The sequence below is a fragment of the Aplidium turbinatum genome, chromosome 11 (genome assembly GCF_918807975.1).
Source record: "Aplidium turbinatum chromosome 11, kaAplTurb1.1, whole genome shotgun sequence".
Taxonomy (NCBI): domain Eukaryota; kingdom Metazoa; phylum Chordata; class Ascidiacea; order Aplousobranchia; family Polyclinidae; genus Aplidium; species Aplidium turbinatum.
This window is the reverse complement of record NC_137482.1, coordinates 23,824,451-23,843,188: the sequence shown is the minus strand read 5'-3', so window position 1 is coordinate 23,843,188 and position 18,738 is coordinate 23,824,451. Positions and strand designations below refer to the sequence as shown.

At 41.0% G+C, this 18,738-nt stretch overlaps 1 protein-coding gene across 1 annotated transcript in view; it reads left to right on the top strand.

The window, feature by feature from the left end:
* Positions 1 to 3,277: 3,277 nt before the first annotated feature.
* The window catches only part of LOC145779862 (inositol polyphosphate-4-phosphatase type I A-like), a 32,809-nt gene continuing 17,348 nt past the window's right edge, over positions 3,278 to 18,738 (top strand). The window contains exon 1 of the mRNA XM_082591527.1: positions 3,278 to 3,489. Within this exon, the coding sequence (XP_082447653.1) occupies positions 3,385 to 3,489 (105 nt within the window). The 5' untranslated portion in view covers positions 3,278 to 3,384. The remainder of the gene's footprint in view (positions 3,490 to 18,738) is intronic.

The window sequence follows — 18,738 nt, the reverse complement described above, 5'->3', positions numbered from 1 at the left end:
TTCTTCTTTTCTCGTATTGTTGCATTAAATAACAAGGCACTTGTCAATGAAGCCGCTGTCGTCGTTGATGAAGTCTTCTACAAATACACTACGGGACGATGTGATAGCGATCCAGTGACTTCGTTTTTCAGTAGGAATACGGCATAAAAGTAACGCAAAGCCAATGTTAGAGAACGTTCTAGTTTCAACATGTTTTTGTCAAGTAGTGTTGGCTTTTTTGCCCCTTGTTAGATACAGCTCTTGGTCCTGACGATATTTAAGTTTGATATGAAACGTAAATGCAACACAGAGTGTTCCCAAATAGAACCAAATAGGAAATAGCGCGTGAAATTAACCTGAACTACAATATGGGGTTTTCCCATTCGTAGCTGCCAACGCGGATGTTATCACGCTCACAATATGTGGACTTTAGTAAGTTATTTTCGTACTTAGGCCTACTGGACTGGTTTAGTAACATAGTCTTGAGTATTGCCACTAATCGCAACTAATAATGTTATTAGAAAGTATTTGCGGGTCACCCAAGGAACTTTAGCAGTGGCTGAGGTTTGGTAACAGACAGGTGTATAGCTGTATATGACACTTCGGTGTGTTAAAGCTAATTGGAAATCTGGCCGCATTGCAAACGCATAGTTTATATAAAAACTTGCAGGGTGTTCATAGATAACAGGAATCTAACACGAATCAGGTTCTTTTTTTATAAGGTTTGGATTTGTTTTTGCCAGTGTTTTTATTTATGTTCAGCAGCGATAACCGACTGTTGAAGATAATAATCAAAGATACTCATCAGTGAAGTCGAACTCGGCCTCGTCCTAATAGCGCAGTTGGTGAAGCATCTGATTTTGTGAACAAAAAAGTGGAAAGATCAGGAAAATATGGTTTTACTTTCGAGGCGTGCGGGTGAGCAATGCACTCAAAGAACACCTCTCCATTCAGTACCGCTTAGTGAATTGAATAATGCTTGAGAGGTTGTTGATGTTTTTATTTTAATTTTTTAAGCTGGTTTTGCAAAATCTGATACGTGAGGTCGAAGGCAACCCAACATAGCGGCACTAATCTATGACTCGTTGACCATCCTATTTTTATAACGACCTATTGTCCTATTGTCACTTCTGAAAGATTCTACTACGTCCTGATTGTGTTCACTAATGCTGATGGTTACGATACTTTTATTGTTACCTTGTGAAACCAGGCCCGGATTTAGGGGTGGGGCAGACGGTGCAGGTGCCCCGGGCCCCCCTTTTGAAGGGGGCTCCCGACGTGGAAAAAATGTGACTTTGTGTTATTTTTTTTGTTTTCAGCCTTTGAAGTTCCGCACAATGCTGTGCAGTGCTGGATATATGCTACTGTAGACGCGTAGAGGTGGTTTGTCGCGCCGAAGGCGCAAAAAAAAATTTGCCCGGGGGAACCCCGATCTAAAAGTGCTCCGGGCCCTCCATCAGCTAAATCCGGCCCTGTGTGAAACAGTTTTACCCGGCTTGTGTTGGCAGATATAACTTTGTCACCAGCAGGGAGCGGATCCAGCGAGTAGGGGGCGAAGGATTCCAACAAAACTCAATAATGTGTAGGTCTACGTTTCCAATCTACTTTCGAATACACCGTGAATAAAGATACTTTTCTGGGTTTTAAGAGGTGGCAGGTGGGCGATCGCCCTCACCGCCCCTTCCCCTGGCTCCGACACCGAGTCACTAGCAGGATGGCAAACAACCAGAAGCTATATTGCTTAGTGGTATGAGAACGTTTGCAGCAGTTAGCAGCTCTACATTTTGTTCTCTATAGTGTACTGGTGTCGCGTGTGTAGAAAACAAACGAACGTCACAATCGTTTCGCATGACTGGCTTCCGGCTTATTCCCCAATGGTGACGTGCAGTCGCTATCAGTGTCACACTCACAGGATAGTAATACAATAGTGGAATAAGTGGATTATGTAAAGTTCGCAGAAGCACAGGCACTGTAGAGGCACGGTAGTTGGGTCGTGATTAATAGCACACGGTAGGCTATCCCAGTCAGCAGCCAGGTCTTGATTACATTGATTCAACGTCTGCAGACATAATGCATTAATGGATTTTATATTCTCATCATCTTATATTCTCTACGTCAATGCTTATGTATTTACTAGTATTATTAGAATATACGTTAAAGTACAAAAATCTCCCTCCTGTTTACCGAGAAGACACGACCATTCCAGATCACAGTTCAACTTAAAAACCTCAGCGTACGATGTCAACGTCAAGCACAACCACTTCAACCAACACTGAGTCATGTTTAACAGCATGAACTTTGTCCTTGACTTGACTGATATTTGCTTACCCCCAGTAGCGTAGCCAGGAATTTTGAAAGGGGGGGGGGGTTTTGACAACCCAGCGGCGGGGGGTCTGGGGGGCCTCCCCCAGAAAATTTTGAAAAATTACTTTGAATTTGGTGCATTCTGAGAGCATTTTCAACAAAAATGTGGGTATGAATATTCCTGTAAATGGTGCTGTCCGTGGCATAGCAAAAGGATAAGATCATGTTTTCTTCGGCATTTTTCGGAAATAAAGCTAAGTCTCTGTGTTTTCTTGTTGCTAATTCCTGGCTGAGATGTTTGGTATTGGCAAAACTCGCTCTTTTAATGCAGTTTTGTTGAAAATTAGGCAATTTGTTTTAGACTGAAACCATCATTCTCAATATCGTGACGTCACACGCGTGCCAAAGGGGGGGGTTGTAACCCCCAAAACCCCCCCTTGGCTACGCCACTGCTTACCCCATATTGTAGACTTACACTTTTGGTTTGTTTGCAATTTGCATTCATATCGCAGTTTCTCTACAGATATGATGTTGATTTAGAAACAGACAAAGCAAACAGGCTGATTTCAACCAGTGGTTTGCTTTCCCAGCAGATTATTTGTTCTGCAAGTGTCGCATACCGTACAAAACGAACTAAGCTAGTCATTCCTATCCGGCGCAATGTAAGTGATTCACTGAAGCCGCCTGAAGATCTAAACATTAAAAACCTAAATATTGGTTTAGCAATAGTTAGTGAGATAGACATAAAAAGCAACATTTAGTGATGGTAGACCACAAAATAGTTTTTAGCTATTAATTAGTTTTCTGCACACGGTAGTCTACTAAAAGCTAATGTTTCAGTTATGACTTTTTACGGTGGGCAGTAGCGTTGACAGAAAGTACTTTTGGACCCGGGGTAATTTTAGGGACCCATAACCTTTTTCAAGGGGTCCGGTGTTTTTTTTTAAGTTCCTTGATTTAGGGCCCGAGAATTATATTGGTACCGGGCCCAAATTACCCTCTCAACGGCCCTGGCTGCGAGAAAGTAGCCGACTAATAAAATTTTAACACCATCTGCAGATCGATTGCAATGATTATCAAGTAGGCCACAGTGTAGTTAAAATGCCGTCTAGATCATCCAGGAAAGCAATTAAGGCTCCAAGCAATTTTCTTGTGAATTCTTCCAGTCGAATGATACCAGAAGTGAATCATCATCTTTCAAAACAGGTAAGTTTTTCTGTGATATACGAGTATTAATAATAGCGTACTGATGATAACGATATGGTTTATTCCTGGGTGCATAATTTCACTGAACAGTTTAGCGACTTTTGACGAACATTTTGACATTTTGTATCGTAGTCGTAGCCTTACTTATCACTGTCTACATTGTGAGCCCTTATCTTTCTGACTTAGGAACAGGGCCATAAAAAACTGAGAGGGAATCAACCAAGAACCAATCATTAAAACATACAATTTTGACAAAAATTAATACAGTGAGCGAATTTCCTGCCTTGCCGGGGCATTTGCCGTCCAAACATGGGTAATTTCGTCTTGGGTAGTTTTGTACTAATAACAAAATTGTTTTTAAAATTACGTGACCAAGCTCACCACCCAGCTTATTATCTTTGCTTTTCTGCAAGGTTGAAAGCAATTGGAAACGGTTGGTTTTACATGTTTAGTGCATTGTTTAAGTGCTTGTTAGTCGTTAGATCTCGAGGAAAGAAAAGAATAGACCATGATTTTTCTAATTTTATTTTTCTATAAAAAGATGAAAAGGGTTGAATTTTATTGATATTACTTTGTACAATGATATCATGACTGAGGAAGAATGCAAATTTAGATCTTCAAGCTGCTGCTCAAGTTTCACATTGTGATAAATAGAACATGGTACTCTCAGCTCAGGTGACCTAGCCAGAATGTCACGCTTCGTGTTTTGACTCAAGCAAGAAAAGTTGTTGTTTTTACAACATTGCAACGTCGGTTAACGTTGTATCAATACAAAACAACTGCAACTTTGTCAGGTGCGTTGTATAAATAGCTTGCCTATTGTTTCAAGGCTGCAGCATGAAACGCTTTCGCGCTGAGGGTTTGTCTTTTTGCTTTGTTTGCCAGGAAATGGTACTGGCGTCAACACCTAACATCCTTCGCTGTGCAACACCTGTCATTCATCTCTATCCGGTTAGACCACACATTCTGTAAAACAGAGTTATTCTTCAGAGTTTTGGTAACATTTAATGAGATCAGTTGAAATTAAAAAGGCTCAAGGCCGATTGCGGATCCATGAAGGATCTATTAGGCCAGTGCTTCCCAACCTTTTTCAGTTCGCGACCCATGCACTTTTGATGCAAGTTTTATTGTGCGACCCACAATGAGATATGACATCTATATTATATTATGGCATCTTTTTATTCTTTACTACTGGCGTAGGTACTGAAATCGTTAATGTGACACAACACATTTAATTGTTGCATATTTGTTACATTGTTACATAATTGTTAAGTAATCATAATGCAATAATTTCCCGATCTAATAGAAAAGAGGGTGCACAATTCATGAAAATGGAATTTGGAGAGTGAACAAATGAAGTGAAGATAAGAGTAGCGATAGCGAAGGCGCAGTACTGTTCAAGCCCAAACTGCGGCTTGTGAGATCTATAGTAATGTCGGTATTTTTTAGAAAATTTTAACATTCAATAACATTTAGAAATGTTTCGCGACCCACCTGAAATAGCTTCGCGACCCACCGGTCGGGAAGCATTGTATTAGGCGATCTCCCTCTTCTAAAAGCATAAAAAAGTAACTTCATTCACCATGTGTTTTCAAATCTGCAGTAAACAGTAAAGCATGTTCTTCATGTTCATCATTCTGCCCTCTATTGTTTTATCACAGAAAGATTGATTGTTCGCAGGAGCGACGCCGTTGTCTTGTTAGGTTAGTGTTTTATTGGTCAAAAATGAAACCTTAGTTTTATATATAACGGAAATCGCCTAGTTTTTCCTCCCCTTAAATTACCAGCACAGTCCGTCCCTGCTTGCAACTGAATGTAGATGACATTTTGCGTTATGGGCAGTCTAAGTATCAGCACTTTCCAATTAATATGTGGCAAGCGTTAACAAGATTTTCTACTTCTTCGTTAGCGTTAAAGAGTTTAACTAAAACCGCAATGACATTAATTTCTGAAATTTTGGGCCGAGTTTGGTAAGACTGACAACAATAACTCACGTAATATCATTTCCGCACTGCAGTTTTGTCATCCCGACGTCATTAAGAGCGAGTAAGCTTGATGCATTGAATTTATCAGAAAAATTTGAGCTTATTTGTTTGACAGATATGTAGTTTGGCACCAGTAGGCCTAGTCGAGTTTTAGATGAGGTTAGAAAATCCTGAAAAGCGCAAAACTAGGCTTCCATTTCAGTATCGCTACAGCAAACTTTTGTTGTTGTTGTTGCTATTAATGAACATCAACCCATCTTTAGTTTAATTGCATTTGCTACACTGACAAGGGAAGCCGCTAACAACATGACTGACATGGACTGGTCTTACGCTACTTCCTGCCAGTTGTAGAATTCAGTTTTAATGGTGCTAGTTTTTTCTATTGATTGTACTCTACTTGTACTATTTGCACAACAGACGAAAAAAAAGTTTTTCTCTGCAGCGCAGCAGCTACCCCACTCATACATATCCAATTTCTATTTGAATAAGGGCTTTGCCTGATAATTGCAAGGCCGCCAAGCATGAAACCTTGGCAGTGTATGACTTAGCCAGTTTATTTATTTTTGTAAGCAATTAACCATGTAGGCCCACGTATAGCCCGTTTGCAGACATATTGTTTCAGCACGGCATTCAGTAGCTATTTTTGAGACGACTCTCTTTTGTACTTTATGTCTCAGTCATAGCAGCCTACACACCAAGCTGCATATCGATATAAAATCTGATGTTTCCGGAAAAACCTAGAACATCACACAACTCAGGCGAAAGATAAATTAAAAAAAGAAAACTAATCGGGAAAAAATGATGGTTTGCGAAAATGAGAGAACTTGTATACCTGGGACTGGTATATAAGTCCCCCCACCCCCCTTGATAACTTATGACAAAGACAGGACTCAATGGACATGGCTCTTTCGCCTTAGTTGTGTGATGTTCTAGAGCTAGGCGTCACCGATGTTTCCACCCAGGCAAGGTGTTTGAATTTTCACAATAATCCTGCGGCATTGCAGGTTTGAAATAACAATTTTAATGTGTTTTTTTTCTGTGTCATCGATATATGATGTTTAAACTACGTGTCTAATTTTAACGTGATAGATTGAATTAGCATCAAGCACGTGCATCATGCCATCACACATCCAATGCTTTCCAGCAATATGAGGGGCTGCTACCTCATTGTAAATTTTAAAACAGTTGCTGCTGTGTCAAATCCAACTTTTGTAGGCATTGAAAATTTGTTTTTACAAACTTTAATTTCATGTACGCTAATTGCTACCAGGAAGGCATAATCGTCGCACAAACGCCAATATGTGAAAGTTATTGCCGACAAATTGTTTAGAGCCTGACCAATGACCATTGGTGGTGACTAATGTAGCCTACTCGAAAACTGCGCAAAATGATGTCACCCCATTGCCCTATTGAGATTGTGCTATGATCAATTTTGCATCAGTTTAAAGTTTTCAAAACAATTAGCGCAGTTTTCTAGCACATTAAGTCATAATCACGCATCAATAGTCAGATTCAGTAAATTAAAGACAATTTTTCGTCATTAGATAATATTATCACTGAACCGAGTCTGCGCAATGACGTGCTTGGAGGTTGACAACTCGGAGAAACGGGTCCAATAAAATAATGCAACAATATCTCCACTGGTTACTTGATTAGGCCGCATGTTTAATGAATTTGCTGTTTTTGACACAAATGATAATAAGCTATGTTAACATTTAGCTTCACAAATTGACATACTGTCACGATTTTTTCTATCTTTTACCAGGAAAGAGACTTGGGAAAGATTAATGACGTAGTTTATTGGGATATCAACATAAAACAGTCAATGTGAAGAATAAAACAGTCAAATAAGTGGTCGAATCGTTCTACTAGGGAGATGATAAATGAGAATTCTTGAAGAAGTTTAACGAATGGTTCAGCACTTCCAACAAATAATCAAAATAACTGTGAACAGCAATAGATTCCAATACCTGCAACTCTTATAATCGACTTCACGTACTTCACTCACGGCTTCTCATACAACTCCAATCTCGATCACAACTTCTAATAGCACCAACCCTCATCTATTCGTATTCAATAACTTCAACTTAAATTCAATGCCCAGTCTCAATCATAATCTCATTCTCAATAATCAATTACGCAAATTACGCCACTATTTATAGCAGGTTTGTTTTCGCCCGTAACTTCTAGAAGGTACGATAATGTTACGTCATAAAGACTCATTGTTCTGATCAAGTTTTACTACATGTAAACATCTTTGTAACGTCATAACAACGCACTACCTGACAAATTGTTTGATGTAGGTTGAGAACTTTCTGGTCTTGTACGTAAGCTAATATCTTCTAAAAATACATTACATAATAAGAATTTTGCAATCAAAGGTCACTACAGGTACAGGACACTGGACAGTAACCGATAATAACATTTCGTAAGAATAATTGTACTATTGAAACGGTACGCTTGGTCAAGACACATAATGTAGCCTGACGTGAGACTTCGCATATTTCAATTCAATTTTAGTTTTTGCTGCTGGCGCAAATATGTACAGAACGACAAAGTAAACATACGAATTTGACACCAACAAAAGGGAAAAACGGCAAAACTCAAAAGTTTAAAATATACATCGATAAAACAGCACTAGCTAAACTACTACTAGGCCAGGGTTGGAAGTAACGACTAGTTGTCACTATTCGATAGCGTTATTCGTTGCTTTCTGAATATCGAATGCTTATACCCATTCCTTTCAAAAATAAATATCGAATGCGCGTTATTCACTGCTTTTTTATGCAAGCAACGAAATCATTATTCGTTTTTCACTAATCGATATCGTCAGGCTAATAAAATAATGGCGTAACTCATTTTTTCTTGTTTTGAGATAATCGAAAAAAACTGTCTACACGGTTGTTTTTATCATATTTATTGTACAGTTAAACGAAAATAGGATGTCGACACAAGTACAATGAGCATGTATACTTTGATTTGTTTCATTTTGCATCCCATAATGGGCTGGCATGACTTAGGCCATTTTCTGAATGCACTGACATGACTTAGGCCATTTGATATTTTGACTTAATCAATATGAGTTTTTTAACGGTGACATAATAACAGTGATAATACGACTAGAATTAACAGCCAAGTCCCTCATAGCAACTCCAATCTAACGATAGGAGTTATAGTTCATGCTAGACTGCATATTTCGCCCAAAAACAGTTCACAGTTGGCAAGATAAGCTGAATAAATTATCAGTAATGAGGCAAATTATCAAAAAAGGAGTGGCACAATGTTGGCATAACATGTTTCATAGATTGGAGATCATTGTATTTCCTCAATTTGATTGGAAGATGGCTTGAAAAAATAGGAATCCATGTAGTGTCGTCTAAGTTTGTTTGTGACCGCTGTGGCAGATCCTCCCATTGTGCAGCCTCACATAATGGGACCTTGTACAATGCCTTTTCACTGCTTTCATGATTTCGGCCTCTAAGATCATGAACAGTGGGATCTCCAGCTTTTTTTCCAGGCCTAATACTCAACAAGCATCATCCATCGATTTTCATAAAATCACTGTGTTGCATCCTCTGTACATTGTTGGGATGCGGTCTGATCCTGGCATTCTGGATGATAATTTCGTAATCTCTCGTCGTAAAAATGTTGTTTACCAATTTTCGCTCGATAATACTGTGCATGGTATCGCACTCCATTTGAGTGAGACCAGCCACGAAGTCCTTCTGAGTAATAGTGATGTCATGCTTCCATGCAAGGGCACAGTAGGCACTAGAGTTTCTATTTTGATATCCACACCCATCACTCCAAATAACTATCTCCTCCAGACCGGAGCTTCCACAAATTACCCATCCGAAATGATTGAACTGCAAGAAAGCGAATACTTCACAGCGAAAATCACTTTCTGTTTCATTCCAAATAGAGCAATAAGCATCTTTTGATTCAAGATTGAATAGTGTAAAATTGTGTACCTGCAGCTTGGTTTTATAGTAGGCTACATAAATAGGCTACTGCTTGCCTTAGTTTTAGGACACAGAAGTACAGCCTGTAAATCCATTGTCCATACGGATTTTACTGTACTAGCGGACTCTTTGTCTTCGTCTTCTCATCTCAAGCTTCAATCTTCAACTTGATATGGTCATCGTATTGTTCCTTGGTAATAATACTGTATTTGAATGAAACACACACGTCGCACTGACCCTTACGTGGTATGAACAGAGCACCCGGCAGCCCGTTGCAACCAGTTCCCCTGAAGCTGCACGTTTCGATGTTATTGGGCCGCAGTGGACATGGAGCTGGCCAAGAGTGTGTGCGTGGCCCTCGCGTAGTTACGACCACCGTAAATAAACATACAAGCAAATGGCCTAAATTGTTTCAATTTGGACCTGGACCAAACAAAGCCCAATGGCGACGATATCACGGGTAACGGGGACAGGCTTGGTAGAGTTGGAAGCCTCCAGCCTGGTTTCACATATTGGCGGCGGATATATAATGATCGTCTCTCAGTGCCTTTTGCCCAAGTCTTTTCCATCACAGACTGGGCCTCCAAAGCCACATACGACATCACCATCCAAACTCAATTTGAAGATCAACCAATGCTCGGACACGAGCTGGAGCCGACGATGAAAACGGAGAAGTTCTCATTATGAAATACTTCCCCAAAAAAGGCTGTGCTTAATGGTAGTATTCCTGATGATTCAGCAAGCTCTTTAGATTGTGGATAAGAACTTCAGCTGCATGGAGGTATGGGCCCAGGAATGGAACGAGCTGCCACATATCCCTCCCCAGTTTTAAGTTATACCAGCACCCTCCATCCCTCCTGGAGCAGACCTCTCAAGAAAGGCATGGGTCACATTGAACAGGATCAGATGTGACGTTGGCTGCACTGGAGCTAATCTGCTTAGGTGGGGGTTGCATAATACGCCGATATGTGTCTGCGGAGCGGCAGAACAAACAATGCAACACATACTCCACGAATGTCCCATCTTACGGCCCCCAAGTGAAATCATTGGTATTCGACAACTGGACGCAACTACCATATCATGGCTGCACGATGAGGCATTGCCAGTCTAAGCTATACTACAAGTCAAACGAGAGAAGAAGAAGCAAGCTCTTTGTATTGCCGATGAGGTTGGGTTATGGTATAGTTCCAGGGTACAAGAATTTCTTCTTTCTGTACATTGTGACCTTTCTACAGTAATGGGAATCTACAGTAGGCAAGTCATTGAGAAATTTCGCCAAAAAGTGATTTTCCTCTTTTCCCACTTTGGCACATTTAAGCTACCTACACATAAAAGTCAATTCAAACGTTTTAAAATCTATGTTTTCCTATGTTATCCTTCCTCCATCTGTGAAACTCAAGAATGATGGCGAAGAACTCAGCAACGAGCTTATGAAGTCGCTAAGTGTGATATTAAGCTGAGAATTAATTAGGTACCGTATCCAACAATGACTTGCTACAAAAACCTGCCATGGGTGCGAGAAGACTCCGAGAAACGGCGCATTGAGAAGATCTGACCTGTATCACAGTGTGAGGTGATAAGTCGCACTACCAGAGTGCTAGGAAAATGAAGCTTCTCAAAGGAACAGAGAGAAAACAGATAGATTTAAGTAGGGTGGTTACTTGAAAATGGCCAAGATTACGATACATAGAATAGCAAAAACATAATTATTTTGTGCTAAAGTAATCGTCTTGACTTGTGATAAAGTGGAAGCTCAATTTAGATCGTCGTCTTCTGACCATCTGCTCTGTTGGAGGAAAGCTTTACTTCCAGCAAACGATTAAAAAGATTTGTAAAATGGCCTAAGTCATGCGTTTGAGTTAGGCCATTTGACATTTTTACGAAAATACCACTTTCCCGTTAATGTAGATCTTAGAAAATTATGTGGCAGATGCGCTACATTTTAGGGACCTACAAAACACTAATATCTCAATTTCGTCAAAAAGTGAGTTACGCCATTATTTTATTAGTCTGACGATATTTAGGATAACTGCTGAATCATTTTTTGTTGTTCACTTATTTTGTCGTCAAAACGAATTTACGAGATTTGGTTTTCAGATTACTATCCGACCTAGTCCCCTTCCGGTTTTCGAACTTTAAAGGATTAAGGAAAATTTTTCGGCAACACAGCTCAGAAAAACCATGCCAGTGAGAGCCGTTAACAGTGTTGCAAACCTTGCGGTTTTCCCGCAAGTTTGGGATTGTTTTTTTTTCGAGTTTTGGTACCTTTTTTTGAGTTTGCGGGTTGCTTGTTTTTGGGCTTTTTTTGGCAAGTCAATTTTTAGCAATTGCTATTCGTTGCTTTTTTTAAGTATCGATAGCGGAAAGTCATTGCTTTTTTGGGCACTATCGAATAGTGAAATAGTCATTGCTTTTTGACTAACGACTTCCAACCCTGCACTAGGCTATATCCTAAATATGTACAGCCACCAAACTTAGAACAGAGATAGAAAAAATAAAATGTTTTTTCTTTGTGATAATAGTCCTACAAACAATTAACACTTGCAAGTGCAAGGGCGATTTAAACTACAGGTATATTGTGACACATACCTACTTTACCTCTTGCCAATTTCTCCCCCAAGGTGTAGACAAGTAGTTCTGGTAATGGTGTGTGACTAAAATGAGAAATAAAAAGATAAAAATCAGAGGCAGCCACTAATTTCACAGCATCAGAAAGTCCTCGGAGCTGTCTTTGGTCATCCAACTGATTACTTTCATTTGCATTGTGAGCTAATTGAAGACGTCATCAAATTCTATTTTTCCGACACTGATACAACTTTCGCAACTTCCCAATTACTCAGAAAGCAAATTAGTCGTTTTTTAACGTCTACAGATGTTGAATCAATGTAAAAACGATTGATTTGCTGTCTAGGTACTAACATTGTCAAACAAGGTTGACCATGTTTTCGCCCACGCTGCTGAACATTGCGTCCTTCGCCACGCCGACAGCTGCTTCCTGGGAGGAAGACTCGACTAGTTGTTTGCAAACAACCCTCTATTCATATCGTAGGGGATGTTCACGAAATTATGGCCAAGTTATCTGTCTCCGTATTGTGACATAGATTGTCGCGCAATCGTGACGTCATCATTGCGATGCACTGTCACGCTTGAGCGATAATCTCTCGTCATTCTTTCTCTAATTTTCTAACTTGTGTTTTCCAAACGTGTTGCGTCTTTCTTTTACGATGTGTGAATCTAACGGACGGACGTAATAAGAGTGTGAAGTGACTATTCCACATCACAATTGAACCCGTCTCTTGTTAACAATATACCATCAATCTTCACTCAACACATGTGGAACTTGAGTCGAAAGTTAGGAAGAAGACAGGTTGGATAGCAGCTCATACATAGCGGTTATCAAAAAGAAAGAATATCTTCAATTGTGTTGCTCTGGTCACTTCAATCGTGAGTCTGTAGAACATCTTCAATTGTGTGGCTCTGGTCACTTCAATCGTGAGTCTGTAGAAAATCTTCAATTGTGTTACGCTGGTCACTTCAATCGTGAAGCTACAAGAATTGTTTTTTGCTGGTGTTGTAAAACGCATATTGCTGGCCAACCGAAGCGGCCAAAGAACAGCAATCGAAAAAGCGAAACCAGATTTCCAGCTAGAGAAGTCACTAATTCTACTCAGGGGCAGTATAAGCACGGTTACTATATACTGCCTGAAGCGGCTGGGGAACGGTCCACAGACCAACAATCCGTCGACGATCGAACTGTCCGAGGAGAGCAAGAAACTGTGTTATTCCACCGACCACAAGACGAAGCGCGCGACGCCATTTTGAAACTGGATCACGTGGACAAAGAGTGCGACGCTTCTCGTAAGGGCAGTGGTGCGAGGACTATTTCCTGCCTCTGGTCAGTGTGCTACTTATTTGATTGTGTATGTTATCGAGCTTTTATAGCAAATTTGTGTAGCCTACTGCAATTTAGTAGTAAAAGATAATTTGTTGATTACCGTACATATTCCATTTAATAAGTTACTGAAATAACTATGAGTGCCGCTTCCCTTGAGGACTGTCTGTGGGTCTCGGGCGGGCTGGGGAGTGTACAGGAGCCGGTCCGCCGCTCTTTGGTGGGGCGAGGTGGATCTGTCGTGGAGAGTGGGGCCACTGTAGCGCGGCTTCCGGTGAGTGGACCAGTAGTACAATCACAACTGCCCTCAGAGGTCGGTAGAGAGGAGGTTCACCAGGAAGTGTTAGGGCTACAGAATGACAGGGAAGCCCGTCAACGAAGGCGTCAGCTACTTAGTGACATCAGTGCGGCCACGAGACAGCTTGGGGAACTAAGAAGCAGAGACGAAGTCATGGAATTTGAATCACAGCATGTCAAGGATCTAGATTGGAGGGTTAGAGACTTTTGTGCCATTACGCAGAAAGAGGACTCCGAACCTCGAGTCGCCCCCGAGTTTGAAATGTTGGTGAGGAGATGTAAAGAACGATGGGAGGAGCTAACAGACTCGCCCCCAGTAAATTCAGCTTCCCTGCCAAACATAACCATTGGGGTCCTTCCCTCATCTGCAGGGAAAAGCAGAAGGTCTGCGCATATTCTAGCTCAGATTGATCTGGAAACTCAATTAGAACAGATTCAAATTGAGAACCGCTTAGATGAGGCGCGAGAGACAAGGAAATTGAAGGAGGCCCGAGAACAGGAAGCCCGAGAAGAGCTTAAGGAAGCCCGAGAAGAGCGTAAGCTGTCCAGAGAGCTTAGGGAGTTACAAGTACGTGCAAGCTTGCAGAAGCAGATGGCCATGTCGGAATGCTATACAGAGAAGACACATAGCTTGAGGAGTTATCGCACGCGGGATTCCAAGACGAGCGCCCAGGTGAAAGATGGTCCCCATCTCAAGGAAAGCGAGAAACCAAAAAAAGCCCCTCACTCAGTGTTGTCTAAATTCTGTGCCCATATGGAGGCTGCTAACAAAGCAGACAAGTTAATGGCCCCTAGCTTAAATGTACCTGTCTATGAGAGACCTATTAGACCTCCGCCAGGATTTACTGATACTACTAGGTATATCCCTAAGGGTAGTGCAGTCCATGATGGGTATTATAGCTTACCCCTGCATGAAAGTAACGTGATGGCAAGGAGAGAACAGCAACCGCCCCTAGCCTACGACGGAGCGTGCGAAAAGGCGTCAAGGAAGGACTATCTTGACATGGCCTCGCTCATTAAATATGACGGGTTTTCTATACCCTTTATTGTTTTTAAAAACGAGATAAATGCTTTGTTAGAAAAATGCCCATATGAGGATATGAGACTGAGCTTGATTAGAGCAGCATGTATTAAAACTGCTGCTCAAGACATAAGCTTGGTGATCAGTAGCACCCCAGGTTACAACGAAGCAATGCGTGCTAATAGCCTATGGCATTGGAGCGTTTGTCTTTAAGATTTTCTGTTCGCGGCGGTTTTAATTCTGAGTCTTGTGTTAAAAGTATCCGATTTGGGCCGCGTGTGTCGGGGGCTGACATTACTGGTTGGCGCAAGTTTCGGGCAGAATTACTAGATTGCCAAATATATGCGGCAGCATACAAGCGGTTGGACTACCTTGAAGAGAAATTTGTCTGTGATCTAGCTAAACGTTTGCCCGTTTATGCGCGTCAACGCTTCATTGATTTCTTAGGTGATAAATTTGGTTGTACGGCGGACCCGTCCTTTGATAGTTTGTTGCAATTTGTCATTGCGGAAGAAAATGCGAAATCAACCGACTTTGGCGTTTGGTTAATGAGTGAGGACCATAAGTCGAGCAATAATCATTCTGTTGGTAAGTCGGAGAGTAAAAGGGACGCGGGTGCATTTCAAGTGAAACATACGGCGGCCAAGGTTGACGGCTATGGTAATATAAATTCCGCGACGTCAAAAACGAGCGTCTCGGTGTGTGAGTGTTGCCTTTCGTTTGATGTGAATGTGGATCATGGTTTGGAGGTATGTCATCGTTTGCAGGGTATGACTGTGGCAAAGCGTGAAGAGTTTTTCTACAAACATTGGCTCGGTTATAATTGTGGAGGAAAGCATCGGGCTAGAGATTGTCGCTGTGCCATGAACTGTGATCAGTGTCAGGATGCTAACTATAAAACGCCGAAGCATTTCGCTATGTTGCATGAATGGGTCGTTAATGATAGGCCAGCAAACAAACCAGTTCCAAAGAAGGTACGCGAGTCCGCTGTGGACAAAGTTGACAAGTCTGCGGTTAATAAAACTGGAGTTCAAGGTAGAGAAAAATCAGTCTCTTTGAGAAATGTGAAAGTGACACCTTGTAAAGTTTTAAACCGAACAGTTGCTGTGAAGGTCATAAACCCGGCAACTGGCTTAGAAAAGTTGGTGTACTGTCAGCTTGATTATGGATCCCAAATAACGCTGGTATCAAAATCTTTGTGTGCAGAGTTGGGGTTACAGCCCTATGAAAACATTTCCTTTACCATGAAAACCTTGAACGGTGATGCGAAAGTTGATACTGGTTTGGTCAAATTTGTTGTAAAATCGTTGTCGACTGGTGAGAGTTTTAACATAGATAATGTTGTTTGTTCGACGCCATGGAGCGATGACATTGAAACCTTGCCCCATAAGCAAGAATTGAGTGGTTACAGACATTTTGATGACATTAGTGTGTTTGAATTAGAAAATCGTCAGACTGTGGACATCTTGATAGGCGATGATTGTCCATTCTTGTTAACTGTGCTTGAAGAGCGAGTTGGTAAAACGTTGTATGATCCGCACGCGATCAATACACCGTTGGGTTGGCTAGCCAGTGGAGGGCGGTCTCCTCTCTGTTCGGACAGTCGTGTCACAGTCAGGAAAGTGCAGGTTCGCGATGATCTTGAGAACGTGAACTGGTTAAAACGTGAAAATTTGACGCGCGACTGCATTGCGGATGAATTAAGGCAGGAGTTAAAAGAGGCCACGCTAGCAGATTCGCGGCGTAGCATGTCACTCGCTGATAAGTTTTGGGGTCACTGGACAGATTTCTACCTACCTAAGTTGCGGGGTCGAAGAAAATGGAGAGACATCTGTCGCAATTTAGAACCCGGAGACTTGGTCCTCGTATGGGATATGAACGACCGACCCAAACGAGGGGACTACCGAGTCGGCAGAGTGGTTGAAATTTTACCGCAGCATCGAAAGGGTAAAGAGTTTGTGAGAAGGGTGAGGGTGGCTGTGGTAACATGGGACACTAACACAAAGAAGTCGCACGTTGAAACCGTGCTTCGTGATATTTCTTGCGTTGCTCCGGTAGAGGGCGCGCGGGCACGCACTGCTGTGCTCGCTCCAGTTGGTTTGGGCCCCCCAGATGGACGTTGAGGGACGTCACTCATAGAAAATGTGTTCACTTTATTATTAATGTTTAATTGTTTATGACTTGTGTGATGTATGATGCTTATGCTCGCTGTTTACAAATTAAATAGATACAGTCTGGCTGGAACCGTATGTATTTATCAAGTACATATTGTCACTTTGAGTTACGCCAATATCGCTTACAGCAAATTTGCTTGGGATACCTGTGACTTAAGCTGAGCATCTTATTCATTCTTTCACATTTAATTTAGTATCTTCATATGACAACTTTGTTTTTGTATAACTTTAGGTGTATGTGTGTTAGTACTGTAATGTCGTGTGAGCATGGTCCGTTTTAAATACCTTCAGACAGCAATGCGGGACTACAGGTTCATCTACATGACTGTGTCGTATGTATGTTATTTATACGAAAATATTATGCGACATTGCAATTATGTTTAATGTGTGTTAGGTATGGCCAATGTTGAGTAATTTCGTTTAGGTAAAAATAATCTTCTGGAAGATGGATATTGTAATATTCATCTTGGAGGCTGCTATGTTTGCGAAATTATGGCCAAGTTATCTGTCTCCGTATTGTGACATAGATTGTCGCGCAATCGTGACGTCATCATTGCGATGCACTGTCACGCTTGAGCGACAATCTCTCGTCATTCTTTCTCTGATTTTCTAACTTGTGTTTTCCAAACGTGTTGCGTCTTTCTTTTACGATGTGTGAATCTAACGGACGGACGTAATAAGAGTGTGAAGTGACTATTCCACATCACAATTGAACCCGTCTCTTGTTAACAATATACCATCAATCTTCACTCAACACATGTGGAACTTGAGTCGAAAGTTAGGAAGAAGACAGGTTGGATAGCAGCTCATATACATAGCGGTTATCAAAAAGAAAGAACAGGGGAGACTGGGGATAAGTGGGACACAATTTTAAGGGTTCAGAAAAACGCAAATTACGATTTGTTTGCTTCCCGAGATTTTATTACTAGCGCTTGTATTTTGTGGAGTTTGATGCCCTTGATCAATCTTGGATTGCATGAAATCATAGGTTAGAAAAATGAATGGTTTGAATTTGAAAGCAATGAGTCAAATGGGTATATTTGGGACACGTGCAGGAGAACTGGGACACATTGTTAGGAGAAGTGGGACACCTTGAGGTGAAATGGGCAGTACAAAGAATGCACACAAATTTTGCTGTTGAAACTTGTCTTTTAGTTTTATTACAATAATAACAAACTCAAATAACGAAAACGATGTTAACAGTCAGAATCACGCTATAGAAGTGCAATGTTTCAAACATGTTTGTGAAAAAATATCTTCGATCTTTTAGCGAATATCAAGATCTCCAAACTTGACGGCAAATATTATGTTGTCCTTGGTATAGCCTACAAAGTGTTGTTCCTTTTGAAGATGACTTTGGAAGAATGGAGAAATATAATAATATCAAGTGGAGAAATAGGATGAGAGTCAGGGACTTGCAGATGAACAAATTTGTTGTTGAATTTACTAGTTTTCCTTAAAAAGTTAACCATCACCTTTTCATCTTCAGTAGATGTTTCCTCAACTTGAGCCATATGTAATACAGGATTGGGAGCCTTCTCTATTTTAAATTCTACAAGAACATATCACCCCATTTGCAAGGCATTTGGATCCACACATCCTAAATAAATTGGATCTAAAGATTCATCTTCACTTTTCACAAGTTCGTCATCTTTGCTATCCGCCACGATCATCACAACGTTGTCATCAACTGAGCATTCATCACGAGCAACGTGTTTCTTCTTTTGCAGACGTTTAAGCGACACTGCAGAGCTAGACTTTTTCCGGTGTCTTTTCTCAAGATCTAACCCTACGATGAGAACTAGCACTACTATCGGGGAGAACTGGGACAGCCTGTCCCAGTTCTCCTGCAAGATGTTTTTACCCCATTTTGTAGTTCTACCATTTGTCTTGCAAAAGGATGACTTCTTTACTACTA